We start from the raw sequence: 23,303 nt of genomic DNA on the forward strand, positions 1-23,303 counted from the left end.
CTTGACCCTGTGCTGCAACTCGTCCTCATGACAGGGAATCAAGAGGCACCAAACTGGGAAGAGGAGAGGGGCCATTAGTCTCAGAATGACTCCTATAACAGGTCAGGTACCTGACAGATCTAGACCTGCAAGTCCATCCCCAGCTCACAGTACAGTGTACATTCAAAGACACTTATCTTTTGACCACTGAGCAGAAATTTTCTGGAGCCAAGATGAGGCTTTGAAACATTCCCTCTTTCTAGCATTCAGTGGCATTGGCCTCATTTTGCAAAACCAAAACCAAATCAACCAACCCTCAAGCTCACATAGAAAACATGGGCTCAAGACCTGATCTTTGCTACTAACTCAGAAGAGTGGCTTTTGTAAAATGAGAAGGAAGAACTAAATGTTCCCCAAGAACCCTTTTAGTTCTAAAATTCTATAATCCTATGAAAACACTGGTCACCCAGTCTTCCACTCCCAGAAGAAAAAACAGGAACAAAATCTAGGGATTTAAATGTCTATTCCAAATTCTGTTCATGAGCGTAAGAAGGTGCACTTAATTCATAAACAGTTGGTTTAGTGGACAGGGAGCCATGTTATGAATTTGTTGGTTTGTAAATGCATTACTGCGCATGAATTCTGTGGCAACAGATTGACCTCCCAGTTTCTTCATCTTTTGTAAAAGGGAGTGGTTGGGCTATTTGACCACAAAAGTTCTTCCTGCTTCTAACATTCACAGTTTCTAATTATTCTTTACTTAGGCTAATATAAAAATGAATTGGTATTCTCTAAGTAAATAGCAACTGATAGCGAGACTTCTCTGCCCTCTGCAGAACTGGACTTTGCATCACAGCAAGCACCACACAACCATCACCATCATGATGACTAAACAGCACCTACCTCTGGTAGTCTGTATAACTTCATGGTGCGTTGCATGGTCATGTTCCTACTCAAATGTGAGAATTTCACTTCAATCAACTTCCGTGGGTTAAGGGACCGGTGCCAGTACCTGTGGAGATACAACATTCCTGTCTTTAGAAGATGCTGGCTAATAGAGAGGACAGGGATATGTAAGTCTCTAGATAGCCAGAAGATGGCATGAAAGACCCACACTCAGCTTGGGATATAAACAAATATTTCCCAAGGACTGAAGAACAGGATCATGCTTCAGATCCTCAGATGGCTGTACCACATGTCACAAAACACAGCACTTTCTCTGTCTCTCTCTCCCCTCTCCAAAGAAAACTAAAGCTCAAAAGACAACCCTCTTGTCTTTCCACAGCAAATAAATGAGGAGAGAGCCAACATTCTTTTTCCTGGAACTTGGGGCCAAATCAACAAAAAAGGGCAATAATGCTTAATGCCACTGTTAACATAATTATCACCATCATTTCTCAAATTTATCTACTGCTTTTACTTTTAAAACATAATTAATATCTTTCATTTCAATTTATCCAAATAAACCAACAAGAGAGTCAAACCCAAGTTTTTTTTCCATTTTAAAAAGTAGTTGTTCCAAGTCAAGCATCTGCTTTAGGGACATGGCAGGAACTGGAACCTAGGTTTTGGGAATCCCAGTTTAGGGTCTGTATTGGGGCTTAGGGAAAGGAGAAAATCCTTGGAGTCATAATGCAAACGCTTCCCAGGACTGAGCAGGGTGGGACTTTACCTGCAAGTGCCGACAGGTTTGGGTAGTACAACCCCAGCAGTGTAAACAGCCTGGAAGATACCCTCCAAGTGGACTCTCCGGGTTATCTCTCTAATTAGCACTGGTGCCACCCGCTTGGAACGCAATTTCTTGTGGACACACAAAAAGTTGATCTCTACCATCTTCTTCTCTCTGGAGTAGGAAGGAAAGACCAAGTTCTTGAGGGAAGTAAGAAGCCTGATGCAACAGCTGGAAAGACCAAGGCAGAGACACATTTTCCTGCCCTTCTTTTATTAACTGGTATATTTAAGACTGAGTAAGAACTGCTACTGTGTTTGGATGCTGGGTGAGGAGCCAGCTTGCTGGATCTGATTTTATTCAAATTTACCTCCCTTTACTTGCGAGAGTCACAAAGTCCACATTTTCCTGACTGGTTGACTATCCTGCTGTCTTCCAAAGAGTTCCTGGCCTTGTTAATTCAGAACAGTTTAGGGTATGTGTTCTTTGAGGGGAAGGTGAGGGAAGAGGATTTGAAGATGAATTCCATCCATCTGGAGAAACAGAACAATGGGGAAGCCAAGTGGTCTGATTTCCACAGTCAATAATAATGATAATAGTTAGCATTTGTATATGACTGAGGTTTGCAAAGCACTTCATATGTCATGGCCACATCTGTGGCTTTGAAAGTCACCTGGCTATCTGGAGCACAGTGCCCTCATCTACAAAATGAAGGTGTTAGATTAGATCACCTCTGAGGATCCTCCTAGCTCTAAAGTCATGACTGATGACCATCACCAGGTCAAGCCAGAGAGCTGGGACAGAGCTAGGAATAAAAAGGACAAGAGCGTAAACTTCAATTTTGAAGGATCTGGTTGGGGGCTCATTTTCTCTTCCATTTCTAAATTTGCACAAATGACAATTTATGGCTGGATCAGGTCAGGAACTTAAAGAAGTTGTCCTCCCCATGTTCCAGCAGGCCACCTTAGCTGGGCACCCTGCAGGATGCTTCTAGTCACAAATGACAGTAACAGCAGCATCTCAGAGTAGAACAGGAGGTTCCTATTATAGAAATGTCCCTAAGTGTTGATGTCACCTTTCTGTCTTCCTCCAGTATTTTCTTGACCCATTCTCTCCAAGGCAGAATGAGATGAACCTGCCTGGGCAACAGTGAGACTTACGTGTCATAGATATGGATGCTTGCAGGGATGGCACTGATGAAGCCCACCAGCTTCTTGCTTGAGATGACCCGGACTCCACAGTGCCACTGAGGGAGCCAGCCTGGGGGGCGAAGAGCCCTGGAAGGTAGAAGAGAAGACCTTGCTGGGCTGTGCCATGACTAAAGGGCAATGACTCCACTCTTACCCCACACTCCTATATCGAGGGGCTGCTTCTCTTTAGGGGAGAACTCCCTCAATACAACTGGACAGGAGACAGCCCCTTCTGCCAGCTCATCTCTCTTGGCTTTATCATTTCTCACTTAATTTGAGATTCCCCCAGAAGAAATTATCCAATTCTCTTTCACCTGCTCTGCCAGCCATACCCTCTACTGACCACAAAGCAATAAACATTGTAATCAGTAAAGAGCCTTTGCAGAAAGCCTTTAAATTTAAATGAGAGGAAATAAGTGAACGCTAAAGAATGAACTGATCAAAGAACAAATCACAGAACAGATCATTTCAGCAACACGCCAAAACTTTGGCGATGCAGCCTTTCTTTACCATTTCAAAACCAATGAACAGAAGGTTCTTTTCAGTGTTTCACTGACCAACAATTCCTATGACTAGGGGCGAGCCCTCAATTTCCTTTAGTCTCTTTTTCTGTTTTAAACAAAAGATAAATTTTTTTTTATTAAAATTAAGGAAACATAAAACATAAAAGCAGACGAAACATTTACCAAATAAAACATTTTCAAGCAAACAAAGGCTCAGATATCATGAGGCACCTTTCCTTCATACCCCTCAAATGCTACAATATTCCTAGGTATGCTGTCTTAGGCCTCTTCTTAATGCTTGGCTGCTCCCTTCTCCCTTTCCTCAATGGTCAGTCTAGGCCCTAGTCAGCAAAAGACTGTGCTAATTAAATTAAGACTACGAGGTCCTCATTTTCACAGAAGTGAGTATGCTTCCTTAGCTGAATAGAAATGGAGGGGGGAAACAGGGAGGAATTCCCTTCCCTTTCCTCAAAATGGCTTTTCCATTTATTTGCTCTTTTAACAAAACCAAGGGTACAGGTGAGGCACACAAATCCTGCCTTCTCCTAAGGTTCACTGTACACTATGACAGCTTCAGTGACTAATGATTTCAACACACTATTCAAGGTTAAGTTCTTTCTCTGTCACCCAGGTGAAGGGTGGGCAGGTGATCTGCATTAGGCACCAAAAATGTCACCATAATTCTTTCCATTTGTCATTTTGAAGTGGACAGCAGTTCCTTGTGCCCAGAAATCTACCCACCTCCCCACTCCTCTACCTGCCATGAGAAAGCACTCAAGACTTACCACAAAAGGAACTCTGGTGAGTAATCAAATCGGAACATGTTGTCATCATCTTCCACATAATTCTCATTTAGGAGGGTGTACAGTTCTTTCAGCTGAAGAGAGACAAGGGCATCTATTAAAGAGCTGTCACAGCTACGTGCAGGGCTAGGCTTGAAGACTGGCTGGCCTCCTTTTATTCATACAAAGCTTGACACTTCAGATATGAAGATGAAACTCTGAACTCTCTTTACCCCAAGTTTGGTAGAGATTCTAGAAACGAATACTGTAGTTACTGATGGAAAGCTGAGGCACAGAGGGGTAGAGTAGTGGTCCCAAAATGGATTAGTGATAGAGTAAGAACACCATTCAACTTGAGTTGAACCCACTATAACAAAAGAGATTTCTGAGTATTCCCATTTACTAGGTGTAAATATTTTGGGGAAAACTGTAATCCTTGGAGGATGGTTTTAAAAAGAATGTTCTAAGTAAAATCACAACTAATTTCCATTATGCCCTGGTTACCAGTTTTTGGTCCAGCTCCACTTCCTGTGGAGTCCTCATTTGTTATCTGTTACTAAGAGATTTGGCATTAAAATTCAGAAATGCAGAACAGTCTCTACCATTATTTCCAAAGATCCTAATGAGTAAAGATGCCTCAGTGGAATAAATATGCTTTGGGGAATACAGGGTAAAGCAAGGGCTGAGAAAAACCTTCATCATTAAATAATCAGTCAGGTACAGAGTAGGAGGACAAAGAGGAAAAAGGCATTTGAATAAGGTAGCAGAAGAAGATGGCCTTCAATCTGTCAGAAAAACCAAGACAAGTTCATGAGGAGTTTTAGGAAGTCCCTGAGCAAAATAGAGAATCTATTTTGATTCTCAACTTTATTTGCTTCAGCTGTGAAAGGGGATTCCCCAAAGAAGCCCTGAGCAAAAGCAATCTTAGGATGGTTCTTTCAGGTGTGGTTAGCTTCAGGTGTTATTCACTCTAAGTATTTGCTAACTGGCCGTCTAGGAAAAAAATAGCTGGATCCAAGGCCTACTTACCACGCCTCGGTCCCCTAAGTCCAAGGCATCCCAGGTGAAGCCCTGGGGCAGGGTATAGGGCTCTTGACGGATGTTGTCTTTGTCAGGTTCCACGGGACCATGGGTATTCACCACTTCTCCTACAAGAAGAAAATCTGGATAAGCCTTTCTTCCTCTGTGCCAATCCATTTTGAGTCCCCTTGGCCTCTTGGGGGGTGGGGTGGAGAAAAGGTCTCAGCTCATAATCAGCTAAAGTAAATTACTCGTGTTCCCAATCCAGGAGCACACACTGTATCCCTGGAGTGGCAGTCAACTTCCACAGCTATTCCTGGCCTGGAATCTCAGGCTGTCATGCCTTCACCTCAGGACAATTATTAGGATCCAAGATGGGTGAATTTTTGAAATCCTTTAAAGATATCCCTTTAGTAACCAAATAACAAATATTTGTCTTCAAAAACTTGGCATTTTTTCTCTTGGCCAATCTGGAGACTGCTCCCATCCCTCCACTCTGGCCTACCACTCCAAAAGGATTTAGAGAGAGTTCATTTCAACAAGGCTGTTTTTGTGTAAAGTGCTACAATGGCTTGTAGGGAGGGCAACTTTCTTGGACCATGCCATCTTTCTTCAGGCGCCAGCCTCAATGTTCTTGAAAGCTCCAGCTTTTGGAGATGTGAATTAGTCTGTTACCACTGCCAATCCAAGGCCCTTCATTGTGCATAGGGTTCCCTCAAAAGTAGCCTTCCTATTGAGACAGTGACTTACTTCTCAAAAGTGCCCATGCTCTTCCAAGAAGTGACCCTCCTGGGCAGAGAGCCTATACTACTGGCAACTGGTCTGAATCCTCATGCCAAAGTTCCTTTGAAGCACAATGCAGGCGTGAGTTGTGCTTAGGAAATACAAAAAGCCAAGGCCTCAGACTCTCTACCCAGACTTGCTCCTAGATGAACTCTAGTAAATCAACAATCACTCAGTGAATTCTGGTAAACCAGAGACTTCATCATCAATCCTCAAGGACTGGGATTAAAAACAAAAAAAAGGTTTTGTTGTATATATGCTTTCCCAACAATGCGGTTATAAAAATGCTCTTCGTGTCATTTCCCTACTCAAGAACCCAGAGGAGCACCTATGGTCAACTGTATCCAACCCTAAACTCCTCTGCCAGGCATTGAAGGTCCCTTCAGAAGTGGGACAACTCCAGATGACTTCTCTCATTACTTTACGGTCTCTACTCCCCTTCCCCACCCCATTTCCATCTCCTTAGTTTGTACTATTAGCTAATGATGGGTCCTTTATATTTGTGCTTATTTGTTCCTGAAATCTGAAATGTTCTTGTGTTTCTTTTTACTGACTTAGGCACAAAAACCTGATGGTTTATAGTAGGCTGGCCTGTTCTCTTATGAGTTCAAAGGATGCTCTAAGCCTTAAAAACCCTACTAACCTTCTTTGTTTCCCTAGGCCTGACCAGTTGTTTAAGAACCTTTGAAGCAAGTCAGCCTCTCCAAGGGGTGTTGTATAGAATCTGTGGAGGAGAAAGATGAAGAGCAAAGGAGGAACTGTGAATCTGTTGCTGTAATACTAAGGTAATGGAACCAACAAACTCTCCCCAAATTCAAAATTAATCAAAGGACTTTATATTTTAAAAAGGGAGGGAGTGGGCAAGGAGACCCCATATATATATATATATATATATATATATATATATATATATATATCACCTAATAAGGGAAGGGGAGAAGGGAGTGATTATTGATGTAGTACTCACTATGTGCCAAGTACCGTACTAAGAGCTTTTCAGAAATTATTTCATTTGATATCTACGTAGTAAAGAGAGTAGCCACAAAGAAAGAGTAGCATCTGAAACACCTAGAAATTCATAAGAGAAAAAATCCAAGAAAGAAGCCAGCAGTAACAACCATGGTCTTCAGTGTCTATATACAAATGCACAAAGTTTAGGCAACAAACTAGAGGTCACTAGGGATGTGCTGGAGGTCAAAACATGTGGCAGATTTATGTGACTCGGGAAAAATCCCTGACTGAACTATGGCTCTGGATGATTATAAATTATTTAAAAACAAAATCAAATAAAATCCAAAACACAGGATAGGCAAGGGGGTGAGTTGCATTATAAATTAAGATACAGCCACACGAACAATCCAGGAAGCAGTGGGGAGAGAAGCATGACAGAAAGTATTTCAGTGAAAGTCAAATAAGAGAAAAACAGAAGTAATTTTGACATTGGAGCATAAACTATAGACCACCTGGATAGAAAGAGAAAGTAGATGAGTTTGGGGAATAGATCAAAATATTGGTACAAAAGCATGGTAAGGTAGTGATGAGGCAATTATCTAGACATCTGCTGAAATATTCGAGTTCTCTCTCTCTCTCTCTCTCTCTCTCTCTCTCTCTCTCTCTCTCTCTCTCTCATAACTTGATTTGCCTTCTTGATGATTTCATCTTTCAAAAGGCAGAGGAATCAACAAGGGGATCCCAGATCTGATTCTTGCTCTGGGGTGGAAGTTATGGAAACCCTAGAAGGAAGTAGACACTCCATTCTAGAATTTGTGATAGAGAAGAACAAATCTGGGTAGAGTCTGATATGTAGCCTAGATTTTGGGAAAGCAGATTTCAAAGTGTTCAGAGAAAAGAGAGGCAGGATTCCATGGAGTAAAATATTTCAGGTAAATTTAGCCCAGGAGGGATCAGAGAAATTCTGAAGGCACAAAAGGAAACAATTCCAATGACAAGGAAAAACGAGATATGTTTGAAGAGACTGATGTGACTGCACAAGAAACTGTCCAACCAATTTCGATCTGAAAAGGAAAAAAATGGAAGTAAGATCAAGTAACAGAAGCTGAATGGAAGAGCAGCAGCGGAGACAAGGCCCAGTGTCAGGACAACATGGCCAGTAAGATAACAAAAGGGTTTTTTTTGGCGGGGGGGAGAAAAAGGAAGGTCATGGAGGGGAAAAGGATATTTGCTTGGGGTAGATAGGGCAATAACTAACAACCAATAGAAGGAAAAGCTGCTCAATTCTTAGTCTGTTTCTGTTGTTTTTTTTTTCTGTACAGGATAATGACCCTTTCACTGGAAATGACAGAACAAAACTAAACAACAAGAAGTTGATAGCTAGGATAAGTAAGGAGACTCTAAGAGGGCATCCGGCTACTCTTGATAAATTCAAGTCACGTGGCCCAGGTGAATGACATCTTTGCATCCAGAAATAATTTGCAGACGTAACTGCCATTCTGCTATTAGTAATATACGAAAGATCACAGAAAATGAGAAAGGTACCACAAGGTTGAAGAAAGGCAAATGTTGTCCCATTTTCAAAAAAGAGAAAAGAACAGAGCCTGCAAAATATGGGCCCATGAGTTTGACTTCAATTCCTGAGAAAATGAAAGCATGGGTCATTTCTAGGGTAGTAGTGATTACAAAGAGCCTCCCTGGCTTCATCCAGAACAGGTCATACCATACTTCACTGGACTCTGTGAAGTTCTGCCTCACTCAAATCAAACTCAGGTGCGTGTCAAGCCCCCTTGTAATGTCTCTGATCCTCCTAGAGAGAAAGAACCACCACCAACAAGAAGAAACTATACTAAGCTTATTTCTTTTCCCGTCAGGATAGCTAAACTAGCAGAGGAGGAGAATGGTGCGAATACAAGTTTACCTAGATTTTAGCAAAGCATTTGATGAAGCATCTCACGCTTTATTATGGAGATGCAGAGATATGGATTAGATAATACAATCAGATGGATTCAAAACTGGTTGGATGTCTATTTGTAATTGTCAGTGGTTCAATGTCAGCAGAGCAAAAGGCCCCAGAGAATTGTGCTTGAACCTATGCTTTTTAAATATTTTTTTTTGTGACTTGGATGAAGGCAGAGACTATAAATTCATCAGATTTGTAGCTGCCATCAAGTTGGGAGAAACAGCCAAAACAATGGATGACAGAGTTAAGAACCAACAGGACCTTGTCAAGGTGGAGCAGGGCATCAGAAAACCAGGGCAACCAAAAACAAGAACAGACAGGATTTGGCCCTTTGATCACAGTTTATCCACCTCTAGAATAGAGTATTGTGCTAAATTTAATGAGATGAAATTCTACAGAGATTTATAAATGTGGTCATTTACTTGGGGAGAAAAAAAATCAGCTCCATACATCTAAGATGGAGAAGTGTGATTTTAGACAGCAGTTGTTTTAAAAAAGACTGGGGAATTTCAGTGGACCATAAGCTCAATATGGGGTTCCTAGTTGGCATAGTGGATAGAATGCTGGGCCGGGAGTCTGGAAGACTTGAATTCATATCCAGCATCAGACACTTACTAGCTGTATGACTCTGGGTTAGTTAACCCTTTATGCCTCAGTTTCCTATCTATAAAATGAGCTGGACAAGGAAATGGCAAACCACTCCACTATCTTTGCTGAGAAAACCCCAAATGGAATTACAAAGAGTTGGATATGACTGAAACTTGGTTGGTTGGTTGTTGTCTTTCATTCTCCAAGAGGACCAAAACGACATCACTACGATAAACTCAAGTTTCAGTGTGTCCGATTGTGGCTGATCAGACCAATATGAGCTCAGAATGTTCTACCGCAGATTGGGCACAGATAGTCCATGTGAACATTTGGGCTGGATACTCCAAATCTGCACATCCAACGTTTACTTTGTACTATCTCAATTCTGCTTTGTTCATAGAGCACAGCACCCTTTCTGGTATGGGCATGTCATGCTGAGCGGTCCTGTGCCAATGTCTCCCATGTCCCACAGTCAAATCCAAAGTTCTTGAGAGGGACCTTAAGTGTCCTTGTATTGCTTCTTCTGACCACCATGTGATTGCCTGCCCCCATGCAAATTCTCCATAAAATAGTCTTTTTGGCAAGCATATATTTTGCATTTGAACAACGTGGCCAGTCCATCAGAGTTGTGCTCTCTGAAGCATAGTTTGAATGTTTGGTAGTTCAGCTCGAGCAAGGACTTCAGTGTCTGGTATCTTATCCTGCCAGGTGATCTTTAGAATCTTCCTAAGACAGTTCAAATGGAAACGATTCAGTTTCCTGACATGGTGCTGATAGGCTGTCTATGTTTCACAGGCATACAACAATGAGGTCAGCACAACAGCTCTATAGACCTTCAGTTTGGTAGTCAGTCTAATACCTCTCCTCTCCCAAACTTTTCTTCAGAGCCTCCCAAACACTGAGCTAGCTTTGGCAATGCATGCATCAACCTCACTGTCAATGTGTACATCCCTGGAAAGTATACTACCAAGGTAAGTGAACTTATCCACAGCATTTAGAACTTCTCCATTTGTTGTAATCAACAGTGTGGTGGTGTCTGATGGAGCACTTGTGTTTTCTGGGTGTTAATTATTAGGCCAAAATTAACACAGGCTGCAGAGAATTCATCCATACTTTGTTACATCTCAGCTTCAGAGGTTGCATTGAGTGCACAATCATCTGCAAACAGAAAATCATTCAGCAACACTCTCTTCACTTTGGTCTTGGCCTGTAGTCTTTTCAAACTGAAGAACTTACCATCAGTACAGTAGTTAACCTTGATGCCGTGTTCATCCTCATTGAAAGCATTTGATATCATGGCTGAAAATATCATGCTGAAAAGCATGGGAGCAAGCAAACAGCCCTGTCTCACTCCACTGATGACTGGGAAGGCACGAGAGCACTGTCCACTATCCAGAACCCAGGCAAACATGCCATCATGAAATTGATGTACAATACTTAACAATAACAACAAACCTCAATGTGTCAGCTGCATGATATAGCAGTAAAAAAAAAATGAATTCAATAATGTGCTACATTAAGATGGGGCACATGGACCTCCTGGAATACTAAAGGAAGTTACTATGCAGTTTCATGATCATGCTTAGGAGACCCAGTTTTGTCAAAGATCTCTTGAAAAAATAAATCAGGAAGGATCTCTTTTAGCTGGCCACTGATGCACTTATTTACTTGAACTACTCAGCCTGGAAGAAAAGATGGATAGCAACAAGGACCACCCAACCTTTACTCCCTTGAATTTCTCAGTGCCCACAGGAGGCACTGACCAAAAACATGGAATATTTCTCTGGAGAGAGTTCAGTGCTCAGAGGCTTCCTGAAGCTACATGGACCAGATCCATTGTATGGGTCAGCAAGAACCTAAGCTGCTGGTGGTTCATGCCTTCATATCTATAACGGACACCTCTCTCACGGTCAGGTATTAAAGAAGGTGGCCAACTGGGCACTGAAGCTGCCTAGCACAAGAAAAAGGACTCAGTTCCACCTGTTTGAGAATAGAGATAATGCCTAAAAGTTTTAAACAGTTCTATTGTACTTGGATTAAAGCTCTAGACCTGGATCTGAAGACCAAGGAGAAAACTGACGAGACCACCAAAAAAGCCTTTGAGTATAATCTGAAGATTTTCAATGGACTGCACAAGGCTGGCTTCTTGCTGGCCAAAGAATCCCAGGATGCAGTGCACCTACTATGCTGCTAAACTAGATGGCCATGAAGATAATGCTTGCCCCTTCAAAAATGCCATAGCCATATTGCAGCAACCCAACCTTCAACCTATTCTTGATGTTGCCATGGCCCTGGCTACTGGACTGATAGCCTGGACTTCATGGGAAGCAGCCAATGACCTTGAAACCCTTCAGGGATGACCCTGGCCAAAATCTACCAACTGTCCTATGTCCCATCCCCAGTAAAGTATGACTACAGGTATCTTTTTTTCCTTTTGTTTTCTTTAATTTAAAGCTGGAATGTGATAATCTTAGACAATTCCAAAAGACTCATGATGGAAAATGCTATCCACATCCAGAGAAAGAACTATGGAGTCTGAATGCAAATCAAAGAATACAGTTTTCTCTTTTTTGTTTTTTCTTTTTCATGGTTTTTCCCATCATCTTTTACAACATGACTAATGTGGAAATATGTTTACTATGATCATACATATATGGCCTATATCAGATGGAATGCCATCTGGGAGGGGGGGGGGAATTTAGAACTCAGAATCATATAAAAATGAATACTGAAAAGTAAAAATTAATTAAATAAAAAAATTAAAAGCTGTTTGAAAAAAACAATAAAACCCAGATGTGAAAATCAATACCTAATAGACTGCTCTCTGCGGTATGAGTGTGTAACTCATACTAAGGATAGGGTCTGTTCCAGGGATAGACAAACCCAGAGATCTCAAACCCAGAAAGTGGGAACTTGGAAAGATGGCTTAGATCTAAAAGTCTCAGACCTGTGAAGGCTCCTCTCCTGATGAGAAGACTTAAAGGGTTCTGTCTTCTTCCAGCCCCGCCCTGTCCTCCCCCGCCACTCATCTCTCATTATTCAGGTCCACGTTGATCATTTAGTTGATGAGACATTTCACTCAGAATGGTGATAACTTGGTGGGGTGGAAGAATGGGAGAGAGAGAAGCACAAAGCTGCTACAGCATGTCCACCATTTTAACCACCAAAGACATGGGGGAAACCCCTGGTAGGAGCATAGCCTGGAAGCCACGCCCCTACCCTGGACTCCGAGGAATGGACTTTTATTCTGGCTACTTCCTTTGGCAGCCCAAGCCTTAATTCCCTTCTGGGAAGGACAACACTTCATATGAATACTAAAGCATCCAATTAAGTTTATGCTTTAAAAAAGGCCCTAAGAAATCTCTGCTGATTTTCCTCCTTCTTTGTACCCTCAGCACTCATATGCTCAGTTGGCACTTGCTTGTTAATGTGCTACATACTTTTTTCTTGAGTGGTTTTATGTGAACATGATAGGTTTGATCTCCTCTGCTCTAATGTCATCTCTTCCCCAGCAAGGAGGAGTTCTGTGCTCCTTCCTTCCACATTGCCTGTTTGGCTCTGAGGCTCTCAGACTACCAAGGGAACTTTAATATTTAATGAATTTATATCAAATAAATACCCCAAATTTTGTAACTTTATAAACTTGTAAAGTTCAATTGATCTAGAATCAGTGGATTCTTTGACTAAACCAGGGGCCCTACTATTTCCTTCACAAGGCTGTCATGAAATTACCACAAGGTTTCTCTGATATTTTGGCACAAAGTAGAACCATGAAAAGCCTGAAAAATGTAGGGTTCACTTCAGTCTGTGGCTTGAAAAATATAAAATTAGCTATCAGGTTCAAGGCAAGCTCTCAAAAGCTTAAGGGAAAGTCTGGGGGTGCCCTTCTATCACTATCAGACAATGAATGGATAAGTCAACTTGTGAGGAGGGTAGCGTATTCTGATTGAATCAAGTGTTAGACTTGGGGTCAGGGAAGCTAGGTTCAAATCTTCTAATACCAACCAAGCAGTGTGACTGACAGAAACAGTATGTCCTAAAACTGGAAAGTGACTGCTGGCATAGTTTCTCAGTCACCTAAGGTTATAAAAAACCCAACAGATAAGTACCTAGTGCTCCCTGGTCTTGGGAGTCTCCCTCCTGCCATGCAAGTCAACACAGTGAGGGAAATTGTGTCCCACTGAACTATAGCTGTCCATTTGCCAAACAGCCTTTCCACAGAAGTTTACAAAACTTCCTTATGTAAAATGTTATAAATTGTCTACAACTGTTTCATTCTAATCTTGAGTCCAAACCATCAGACAGTCCTGAGTTAGGCAGGCCTGCACCAATATTTTTGGCACAGCTGGCAGCATTTGTATAAAATGACTGACTTCTTGGCTGACATGGGAGAATGATGATCAGATGACTTGACAAGAACTCTGGACCATTGTTTCTGGCCACATTATTTGAGTTCTCTCAATAGAGAGAAAAGAGATTTTCCTTAATGATGTGGTGAGATTAGTCTGCTGGATTCTAAGGAAGTTGACAGGTAAAGTAAAGGCAAGACTTCCTGGCTGTTGCTAACATCCCAAGAAAAGCTAGATTGCCAGTATGAAGAAAATGACAGCAAACTGTCCACACACATTCAGCAACTTAAGATAGAGAAGAACATGATCTGGGTTTTTAAGAACAATACTCTGAAGTCATAGAGGCAACTCATGAATCTAATCAAAATTATCTGGGGGGGGACAGGGAATCTGTAGAAAGGGAGGTTTAGTTGCTTGGGTTGAAACAGGCCCACCACATAAGTCAAAATGTTGTCTGCTGCATTTAATGACTCTGTTGGGATTGTAACCTCCAGGCCTATCAGTTATGCTAGATGTAGGCCTTCCTTAAAGACTGTTAATTTGGGAAGAGTTTAAAAACTATGTTGAATGGATTGTTTTGGACTCTTCATATGGCATTTAGGAAGCCAATGGGAATTTTATTGCGTGGTCTTTGGTGAGACTCCAGTGCAAGTTACAATGAAAAGCCCTTGAAAGGACAATGTTTGAGTATCCCCAGAGAACTTTCCATAATTGAAGATGTGATCAAATGCAATCAAGTTGAGCTGGGGATAGCAAATAGTTAACTGGGTGTGTGATAGGCAATAATAAACTGACTTTTAGGACAACAGAGAAGACTGGCCACTAAGCCACAAGGAGCCATCCATTGATTATACCTTAAAAGGAGTGACCCCCACCTATTTCCTAATCTCTGTTTGCAGTTGTGCTGGGACCTCCCATAAAGATTTTTGAAGGAGGCTACTGTGAAATAAGCCTGACATCATCCCCACCTGACACCACCCCACCCACCCCTACATGGATTGTACTCCTTCAAGGGACTGTTTGATTTTTTGTGTTTCCTTCTCCTTTGTGTTTTTCCAGGGCTCTGCCAGATGCCCCTAAAATCAGGGTTATCCAGTAATAAATCTAAGGTCATTTAAATGATGGAAGACTCCCTAGGAGACTGTTAGGACCAAGGAAGGGATTAGTAGGAGTAACATACATTAAGACTGAAGAGGCCTCATGAGATAGGTTAGGCTAGTTTTCCCCTAAAAGGCAGCTAAACTATCCTCAAGACATCATCCAACAAAAATATATATTAAAATTCTGTCGAAAACCACAACATGATGTTTTCAGTAGAAATAAACATCAATTTCATTAATTCAACTGAATATCCATAGATTTGATGACAAAATTAAATAATTAATTTGTTTTGAGGAAAGAGTTTGGCAAACCAAAAGCCCTATATAAATGTGAATTATATTTTATTACCACTTAAGCCCATTGGAGAAGTGATGGCTCAGAATTATGGGGTTTTTCCTGGTCTTTGTGGTGATTATTTCATTCTCCATAGTAAGTGCTTCCTAGCTTCTGGTCTCAGTATTAGACAGCTAAAGAGAACTTGCTGTTCCCTAACTTTACAGGAAACTCAGGGAGGAGCGAGAATTTCAGTAAGTACTAATGATGATGAGAATCTCCAACTCACTTAAAGATTCCATAGGAAAATTCCTCTCTTTTCCTTTTTTCCTCTCTCCATTCTTCTCCCCAACCTTATTTGCTCCCCTGGCCTTTAATGCAGGAAACTAAAGATAAGCTATAAAACTATGACAGTAGACGAAAGAAATAACACTTGAAAAGACATGAGGTACCTAACCAATGAAGTCAAACCGTGCCCATAAAGAACTCACATTGGTAAAGATGACAAAAGATGTAAAGATAAAGATGGTTTATAATGAAGGGGCTAAGGGGAAGACAGGCACACTAATGCACTGCTGGTATGGTGATAAATTGATCAAATCATTCTAGGAAACAATTTGCAATAAGAATAAAAGAGTTAGTAAACTGTGACTACTCTTCAATCTTCTGATAAACATCACCAGACATACACTTCCAGGAGGCAAGGCAGGAAAAGTCTCACGTATGTAAAAACGTTTATAGCAACACTTCTGTTGTAGCAAAGAATGGGAAAGGAAGTAGAAGTCCATCAATTATAGGATAGCTGAACAAATTGGGGCGCATGAATGTAATGGAATATAACTACGCAGTAAAGCATGAGTATAACAATTCAGACACTCAAGGAGCCTATAGGAAATGCTGTAGGGCCAAGGGAACAGAAACAAGGGATTGATCACAATAATAGAAAGGAAAAGAACACTTAACTTCAGAATTTGATCAATGTAGTATCCAATCATAACTTCAGAGAACTAGAAAGTGGAATGTGCTTCCTGGCACAGAGGTGGTAGACTCTGGAGACAGAACAGGCCTGCGTTTTACCAGCTATGGCCAAAGTATTAATTTATTTTGCTTGGCTGTACCTGTTTACAAGGGAAAGTAGGTAATTTAATGGGAAGTGATAATGGAGTGAAAAAAAAATCAATTAAATATTTTTAAAAAGAGGGACAGAGGTGAGGAAAAATAAATTTTCTGAGAAATAACATAGGAGTCAAGTAAAAGGAAACTTTTTAACCTTATTTCTTTCCTTCCAGTCTGTTATTCTTTGTAGCCTACAAGTGGCCAAATCATAAGAAGCAAGAACAAGCAACCGCCTCTTATCTTCTGAAAAGGGAAAAGGGTAGACTTATGAAAAGTTAAAGAAATAGGATACCCTCTACATAGTCACAAAAATCAATTCACATTTTTTAGGCAGGCCTCTGAGAAAAAGTTAAAAAAAAGGTTTCACTCTTTGGCAGTAAAAAGAAAATTACTATAGATATATAGGAAACTTGGTGTTTTCAAGTCTTCTAATGTAATTGGGAGTACTCTGAAGCTCTAAATAATTCTAGCTTTGTTTGGTGGAATAAATACCATCTAGTGACAATTCCCTAGGGATAGGGGCTAGGAAAGCCAGAAGATTTTACCTATGAAAAACACCATAGGGGGAAAATACTATACAATTTCAGTATACTTGGTAGTATCTGTATTACTAATAAGCGTCCAGACATTTATTTTATACTAATGATAAACAATAAATTGGAAAAGAACCTGCCTGGGGGGGGGTCACAAAAAAGGTAGAGTTGGGTTAAGGCCTCAGTTCAGAGTGTCTTAACCTGACATGGGGTATCTATACAGGTAACATATTTGGTGCTGAAGGCTTCTTGATTAATTACATGTCTCACAGGAAGTCTTTTTAACCTTTCTTCTACAGAATCCAACTTTATGTTCTGTTCACACTTTTGTTGTCATCTCAGCCATGTCCAACTCTTCGGAACCTCATTTTGGGGTTTTCTTGGCAAAGCTACTGGAGTGATTTGTCATTTCTTTTTCCAGCTTAGATGAGGAATGGAGGCAGACAGGGTTAAGTAACTTTTCCAGGACCATACAGCTAGTGTCTGAGGCCAGAGCTGAACTCATGAAGATGAGTTCCTGATTCCAAACCCAATGCTCTATCCACTGTGCCTCCCAACTGCTCTCCGCCCAAACAGAATATCAAAAATACTTTTTTTGATTATAATAGAACAATTTTAGTAAAACTTGTCCAAATGTATAGGAGAAATACAAATAAATTATCTCAATGATCTCTTCCTGAAGATTTCAGGGCCTCTATATATAATTATACAGATTTCCATGACAACCCTAAAAGGAAAGTCAATGGCTCTACCTCCATTTAACAGATGGAGAAACCATAGTACACAACCACAAACAATTGGTTCAAGGGCACCTATGGGGTCAATGGTGGGAGAAGTAGGAATAAAGTTCAGTTCCAGATCAATACTTCTTCCCCTAGACCTTACTGTGCCTCCCCATGTCAAGGTGAGCCAAGTGATCCATTTTAAAATTCCTAAGTGAACAAACTCTGTGTAAACAGACTAGTAAGATTACATACATTAATGGCAATATTCCTCTTCATGCATTTCAGTGAATGGAGGGTAATGCTATGCTGTTCTAATCTCTCTTACTCCTTTAGGAAGAGATTTCCTCCCATCCCACTTCACTCCAACCCCAATATTAAGTCCCAAATAAAGGCATCTTTGGTCATCTAAAGCCTTGCAGGAGGGTTCAGCTAGTAGATCTTAACTGGGGAAATGGATAAGTAAGTGTGGGGCAAATAGATCTGAAAAGCAGGCTGGAGCTACTCAGTGCTGGTGATGACTGTGGCAGCATATCTTCAGTTTCAGTTTTACATGGCCTCCACAGCCAACCCACTCACAACAAAGGAATTTCTTTTGGCTTAGTTGCTTCACTCTTCAGGGTTGTGGGAATGTTGCACTGGCAAAGTTTACTTAATGGCAACTAGGTGGCTGGTAAATTTGCTTCTCCTGGCTCCAAAATTCTTACTGAATAGTGGGGATCTCTTTTTTGCACAGGAGTTGAAAAACACTGACCTGAGGTGGCTTTCCAAGGGACAACTACACATAGCCACACTCAGGGCTATGTAGGTAGTTCAATTTGCACCTTCCAAAACAGAATGACAGAAGGGCAGAGGGTTAAACTTAACCTACCTGCCCCAAGTGGGATTTACCATGCTGGATTACTGCTTTCCCAATTCAGTTAGCCAGAGAAAAGTTCAATAAGAGGCAGCTGGAAAAGCTGCACATACATAAATATGATCACATCTCAGTTGTTCGTGTTTGTTAAAAGAAGCAGATATATGAATGGTATGTTATTTGTATTCAGTGCTGCAATATGGCGTATGACTTTTCCCACTTGTTTGCCGGAGAATTCTATTTTTGGTCAGCACCATCTCTTGGAATGATGAGCTCCTTAAGATGATGTGAAGCAATAATTCCTTTTCATCTGTCCTAAATGTTCCTGGCTCAAGCTCCTGAAGGTGTCTGCTGCCTCCTTTCTGTATTTGAGGACCTGATCAGCAAACCTGGGCTGCTCTGGGCCAGATGTATTTGTTGCATCCCCTATCAGATTTGACGTTCTCAGCCTGAAGTCTCTGGGGCAGTACTCTCAACCGTCTGATCACCTTAGTGCATGTTCCCTCAGAGTCACTGTTGGCTCCACGATTTCTTTTCTGAAGTGTGTCAGGCAGAAGTGTAACACCACAGAGGCAGATATGGGCATCACTCCTACTTAGGTTGGGCTGATTTTACAATCAGTTAACACACAACAAAAGGAAAAAGGAATTGTTTGGGTACTATGCTAAGTGGTATATGGAAGCCAGACTAGGATTAAAATTTGCCGTAGATAATCAAGTATTAATACCCTATCTCTATACACATATACACATTTTTATTCTGTTCTGTACAGACACAGAACTGTCCTTTGCAACTCTGTCTTTAGTGAAAATATCCTACTTGGCTACTAATGTTCTCAAGAACCTGGGTACCATTCTACTTATCCAACTTTTATTTTGAACTATTCCTCAATATTATACCAGTAAAAGATATTTTTATTAAAAAAAAACACCAATAACAATATTAATTATAATAATAGTAGCTAACATTTTTATAGTACTAGGCATTGTGCTAAAGCAGCACTTTACAATTATTATCTCACTTGATCTTCCCAACAATCCTGTGAGGTAGATGTTTTTATTACCCCCATGAAGCAAACAACTTGCCCAGGACTCCGCAGCTGGCAAGTATCTCAGGCCCTGCTGACTCCAGGCTCAGAGCTCTATCTACTGTGCCACTCATGGTCACCAGATTCATATGGTTATAAGGAAATGTTCAGTAATGTTCCAGGTCCTCTCTGGTGCAGGTAAGACAAATTCTGTGTCTAAGACAAAGGAAAGAAACACATACCAAGCTTAGGTACAGGCTGGGTGTCCCAAAACTGGTAACTACGCTTGCTGGCTTCCTCCATTGTTTTGGCAGGTCCTTGGCCTACTGAAAACAGCTCAATGGCTTTCTGTATTTCCTGGATTCTCTCCACTGGTAAAGAGTTCACCTAAATAAGAAAAAGTTGGGAGAAGAGAAAACATAGCATACTACTAAATCATATTAACTCTATTAGGTACAGGAATTTAAAATTTATGGCAAAAGAAATCCCAGTGGCACATGTTGTGGGATGGTGGACTAAAGCATTGGTGGTAAGGCAGGGCTGCAGGATTTGCAGTCAGCCCTTTACATTTAAAAAACCCTTTAAAGTACTTGATTTCAAACTTTATAATGTGAGGTGTGACCCTAGGAAGGCTTCGGCTTAAATGGCAGTATTTCCCTTGGGGGCCTTACAAAAACAAACTGAAAGCAAGGTGGCAGCTCTCTCTAGAAAAGAGGCAATGAACAATGTAGCTTCATCACATTTTATAGGGGCTCTTGGAATGGGAATTTGAGACCATGTAGCCTAAGCAGTATTTCTAGATGAATACATGAATCAATCAACAAGCATTTGTTAAGTGGCCGCTGCGTGTCAGCAGTACTGGGTCTGAGGTGTACAAAGACAAATACCCTTACTCTATATAAGTTCTCTCTTTCTCTGTCTCTCTCTTTGCTAGAGTTGAATTTGGAAGGAAACTAGGGATTCTAAAGGATAGGGAAGGAATTTCCTGGCCTGAGGAGGAAGCCTATGCAAAAATAAAAGATGGAATGTCATGGTGAGAATAGCAAGGCCAATTTGGCTAGACTGTAGTGTGTGTGTGAAGGTGAGTAATATATAAAAAGTTAGGAAAGGTAGGTTGGAGTCAGTTTGTGAAGGCCTTTAAATGCCAAACACAGTACTTTGTATTTGATCACAGAAATAGGAGGCCTTGTGGCTTATTGAGTATGAGAGGAACATGGCCAGATCTGTGCTTAGGAATGTCACTACAACAACTATGTAGAGGATATATTGGAAAGGGTATAGATTTTAGGGAGCAAGATAACTGCAGCAATCTAAGCAGGAAGTGATAAGGATTTGAACTTAGGATGTGGACCATTTGAGTAGAGAGAAGGGGAAAGATGTGAGAAACATTGTGGAGGTAATCAACAAGATGTGGCAACTGATTAGGAATGAAGGGAAAAAAGACTTAGCTTCACAGGTAGAAGACCTGGGTTAAAACTTCCCTCTGTCACCACCTGTGCGACACTACCATGGATAAGACACTTAACCTCTCTGTGCCTTTATTTACTCATCTATAAAATGAAGAGGGAGGTTCCTTCCATCTCTGAATTTATAAACCTATGACTCTAAGACTGGGAACCTAGGTAAGTGAAGGATAGTGGCATCTTTGACAGGACCAAAGGGAGATAATAAGTCCAGGATGGATGGATGAAGTTAGAGATGGCTTTGGGATATCTAGTTTGAAATGTCTAATAGGGAGTCAATGATACATGATTAGAGCTCAGGAGAAAGGCTGGGGCTAGGTGAGAGTCATCTTCTGTTCAGTTGTTTTTCAGCTGTATCTGACTCTGTGTGATCCCTTGTGGGGTTTTCTTGGCAAAAATTGCCATTTCCTTCTCCAGCTCATTTTAGAGATAAAGAAACTGAGGCAAACAGGGTTAACTAACTTGTCCAAGGTCATACAGCCAGTAAGTGTCTGAGGCCAGATTTGAACTCGGGAAGATGACTTTTCCTGACAAAACATCCAGAGCTCTATCCATTGTGCCAACTAACAGAGTCATCTACATAGAGATAGTAGGAACTGATGAGCTCAATAAGAGTCAATACAGAGCAAAAAGAGGGTCAAGGAGGGAGCCCTGGCACATACCCACAGTTACGGGTAAGCTATGGATGATGACTCAGCAAAGCAGACAGAAGGAGCAGACAGGAAGAAGGCAAGACACACTTAGAGAAGTTGAGAGGGATGAGGACTGAGAAAAGGTCATCAGTATGGCAATTAAGAGAACAGTGGCAACTTTGGAAAGAAAAATTTCAATTAAGGGAAGAGTTTTTACAACTTATCTTTTCTGAATTGTTGTCAGGACCTAAAGTACACTGTTTTGGTTACCTTCAACAGTGACAAAGTGCTATCCTTTGAAAGTGAAGTTAATTTTGGAAATAGTAAAAAAAATCATTCAAGGATCAAGTTTTATAAATAACCTAGGCAATTACTGTTTGGAGTCCAAAATAAGGTATTTTGTAGTAGTAGGTAGTCAGACAGATTTCCTTAGATGGCTCAAAAACTGGCTCTGATATAGATTCCAAAAGAATACCATCTAAACATCCTGAGTCTCAGCACGACCCCTGGGATAAGTGCACAGCCTCCCAAGTTGACAGTGAACCACAGCATTTAGATGAGTAACTTCTGACCTCTTTTCAAAAACTTTACTGTCCTAGCTTTGCTCCCAGAGCCAATGATTCCATCAGTCTTGGTTTTGGAACTCTGGGTAGCAATGACCACCACTATATAGTAACTATTCAACAGCATCTAGGATAGCATGATAAACAATTGTGCAATGAATAAGTAGGTTTTTTTGATGATAGTGAACAGGCCCTGGAGCCTCAGACTTGGGGACTCCCTACTGTGTTTAAAACAGAGAAATCAGTTTTCACCCAAATATTAGTAGACACTACAGCACCAGGGACTCTTACATGGGGGCTACTTCAGAGAATTCACAGGCACTAATGGGAATTTCAAGAGATGTGTCTGGGAAAGCACAGGTGTAAAACTTTTATATCTTGAAGAAAAGCATGAATAAAGCACTAGACTTGGAGTGAGAAGATGTGGGCTCAAATCTTGTCTAGGTTATTTTTGAGCTGTGTGATCAGAGGTAAGTTATTTAACTGCTCAAAGCCTTACTTTCATCATGTATAAAATGACGATGATACTTGTACTACTTACATCACAGGGTGGTTGTGAGGGAAGTACTTTTCCAACCTCAAAGAAAGGGCTTTTTTTTTTTTTTAAAGCAAGTAAAAACTGATGGAGAGAACCAATATTTCCCTTTTAACACTCTTATATGAAAAAAGTTCTAGGCCCTTGGGAAACAGGTCCTTTACCTTCACAGGTTGGTCCTGGGTAGAATCCAATGTTTCATTGCTTTTCTCTTTCTTCTTTTTCTGCTTCTTTTTCTTCTTTTTGGCTCCACTGTCATTGGCTGGACTCAAACCACTGTAAGACAAAGCAAATACTAATGTAGGGTTTAAGAAAAAGTAACCAGTTTGGGACCACATCAACTCATACAGAAAACTCTGTTCTGCCAGACCTCTTTGTGAATACTAGCAATGGGTCTCTGAAGCTGATGAAAGAATCTGGGTCCCAGATGAGGTATTCGGAGGAGTACATTGGGGAATATAGTTCTTCCTTATCACTCCAAAGAAGAGGCAAAATGAAGAACATTCCATTTATCTGGAGGGGGTTTTTCCATTCCTACTCCTACTTCAGAAGGTATGTTCATTTTTTTAAGTTCCTATACTGAGTGGGGCTGAGTTTAAAGAACAACTAATGACACGGCCAGAAACTTCTTCCTCACCTGTCACTAACACCCATTTAGATCACTCAATTAGACAGGATGACAGTCAAGTCACTGCACTCTCTTTA

General features: G+C 40.9%; 1 protein-coding gene and 1 pseudogene across 2 annotated transcripts in view; one reads left to right on the forward strand and one right to left on the reverse strand.

Annotated features, from left to right (window-relative positions):
- Positions 1-23,303, reverse strand: part of NMT1 (N-myristoyltransferase 1) — a 57,439-nt gene that overhangs the window by 5,885 nt on the left and 28,251 nt on the right. For both annotated transcript variants that reach the window (XM_072645974.1, XM_072645973.1), the window contains exons 2-8: positions 22,763-22,874; positions 19,648-19,792; positions 5,153-5,271; positions 4,127-4,218; positions 2,809-2,925; positions 1,652-1,822; positions 883-991 (exon numbers count right to left, since the gene is read on the reverse strand). In XM_072645974.1, coding sequence (XP_072502075.1) covers positions 883-991; positions 1,652-1,822; positions 2,809-2,925; positions 4,127-4,218; positions 5,153-5,271; positions 19,648-19,792; positions 22,763-22,874 — 865 coding nt within the window. The remainder of the gene's footprint in view (positions 1-882; positions 992-1,651; positions 1,823-2,808; positions 2,926-4,126; positions 4,219-5,152; positions 5,272-19,647; positions 19,793-22,762; positions 22,875-23,303) is intronic.
- Positions 10,882-11,913, forward strand: LOC140528277 (heme oxygenase 2 pseudogene; annotated as a pseudogene).

The sequence above is a fragment of the Notamacropus eugenii genome, chromosome 2, assembly GCF_028372415.1.
Source record: "Notamacropus eugenii isolate mMacEug1 chromosome 2, mMacEug1.pri_v2, whole genome shotgun sequence".
In the NCBI taxonomy this organism is placed as follows: domain Eukaryota; kingdom Metazoa; phylum Chordata; class Mammalia; order Diprotodontia; family Macropodidae; genus Notamacropus; species Notamacropus eugenii.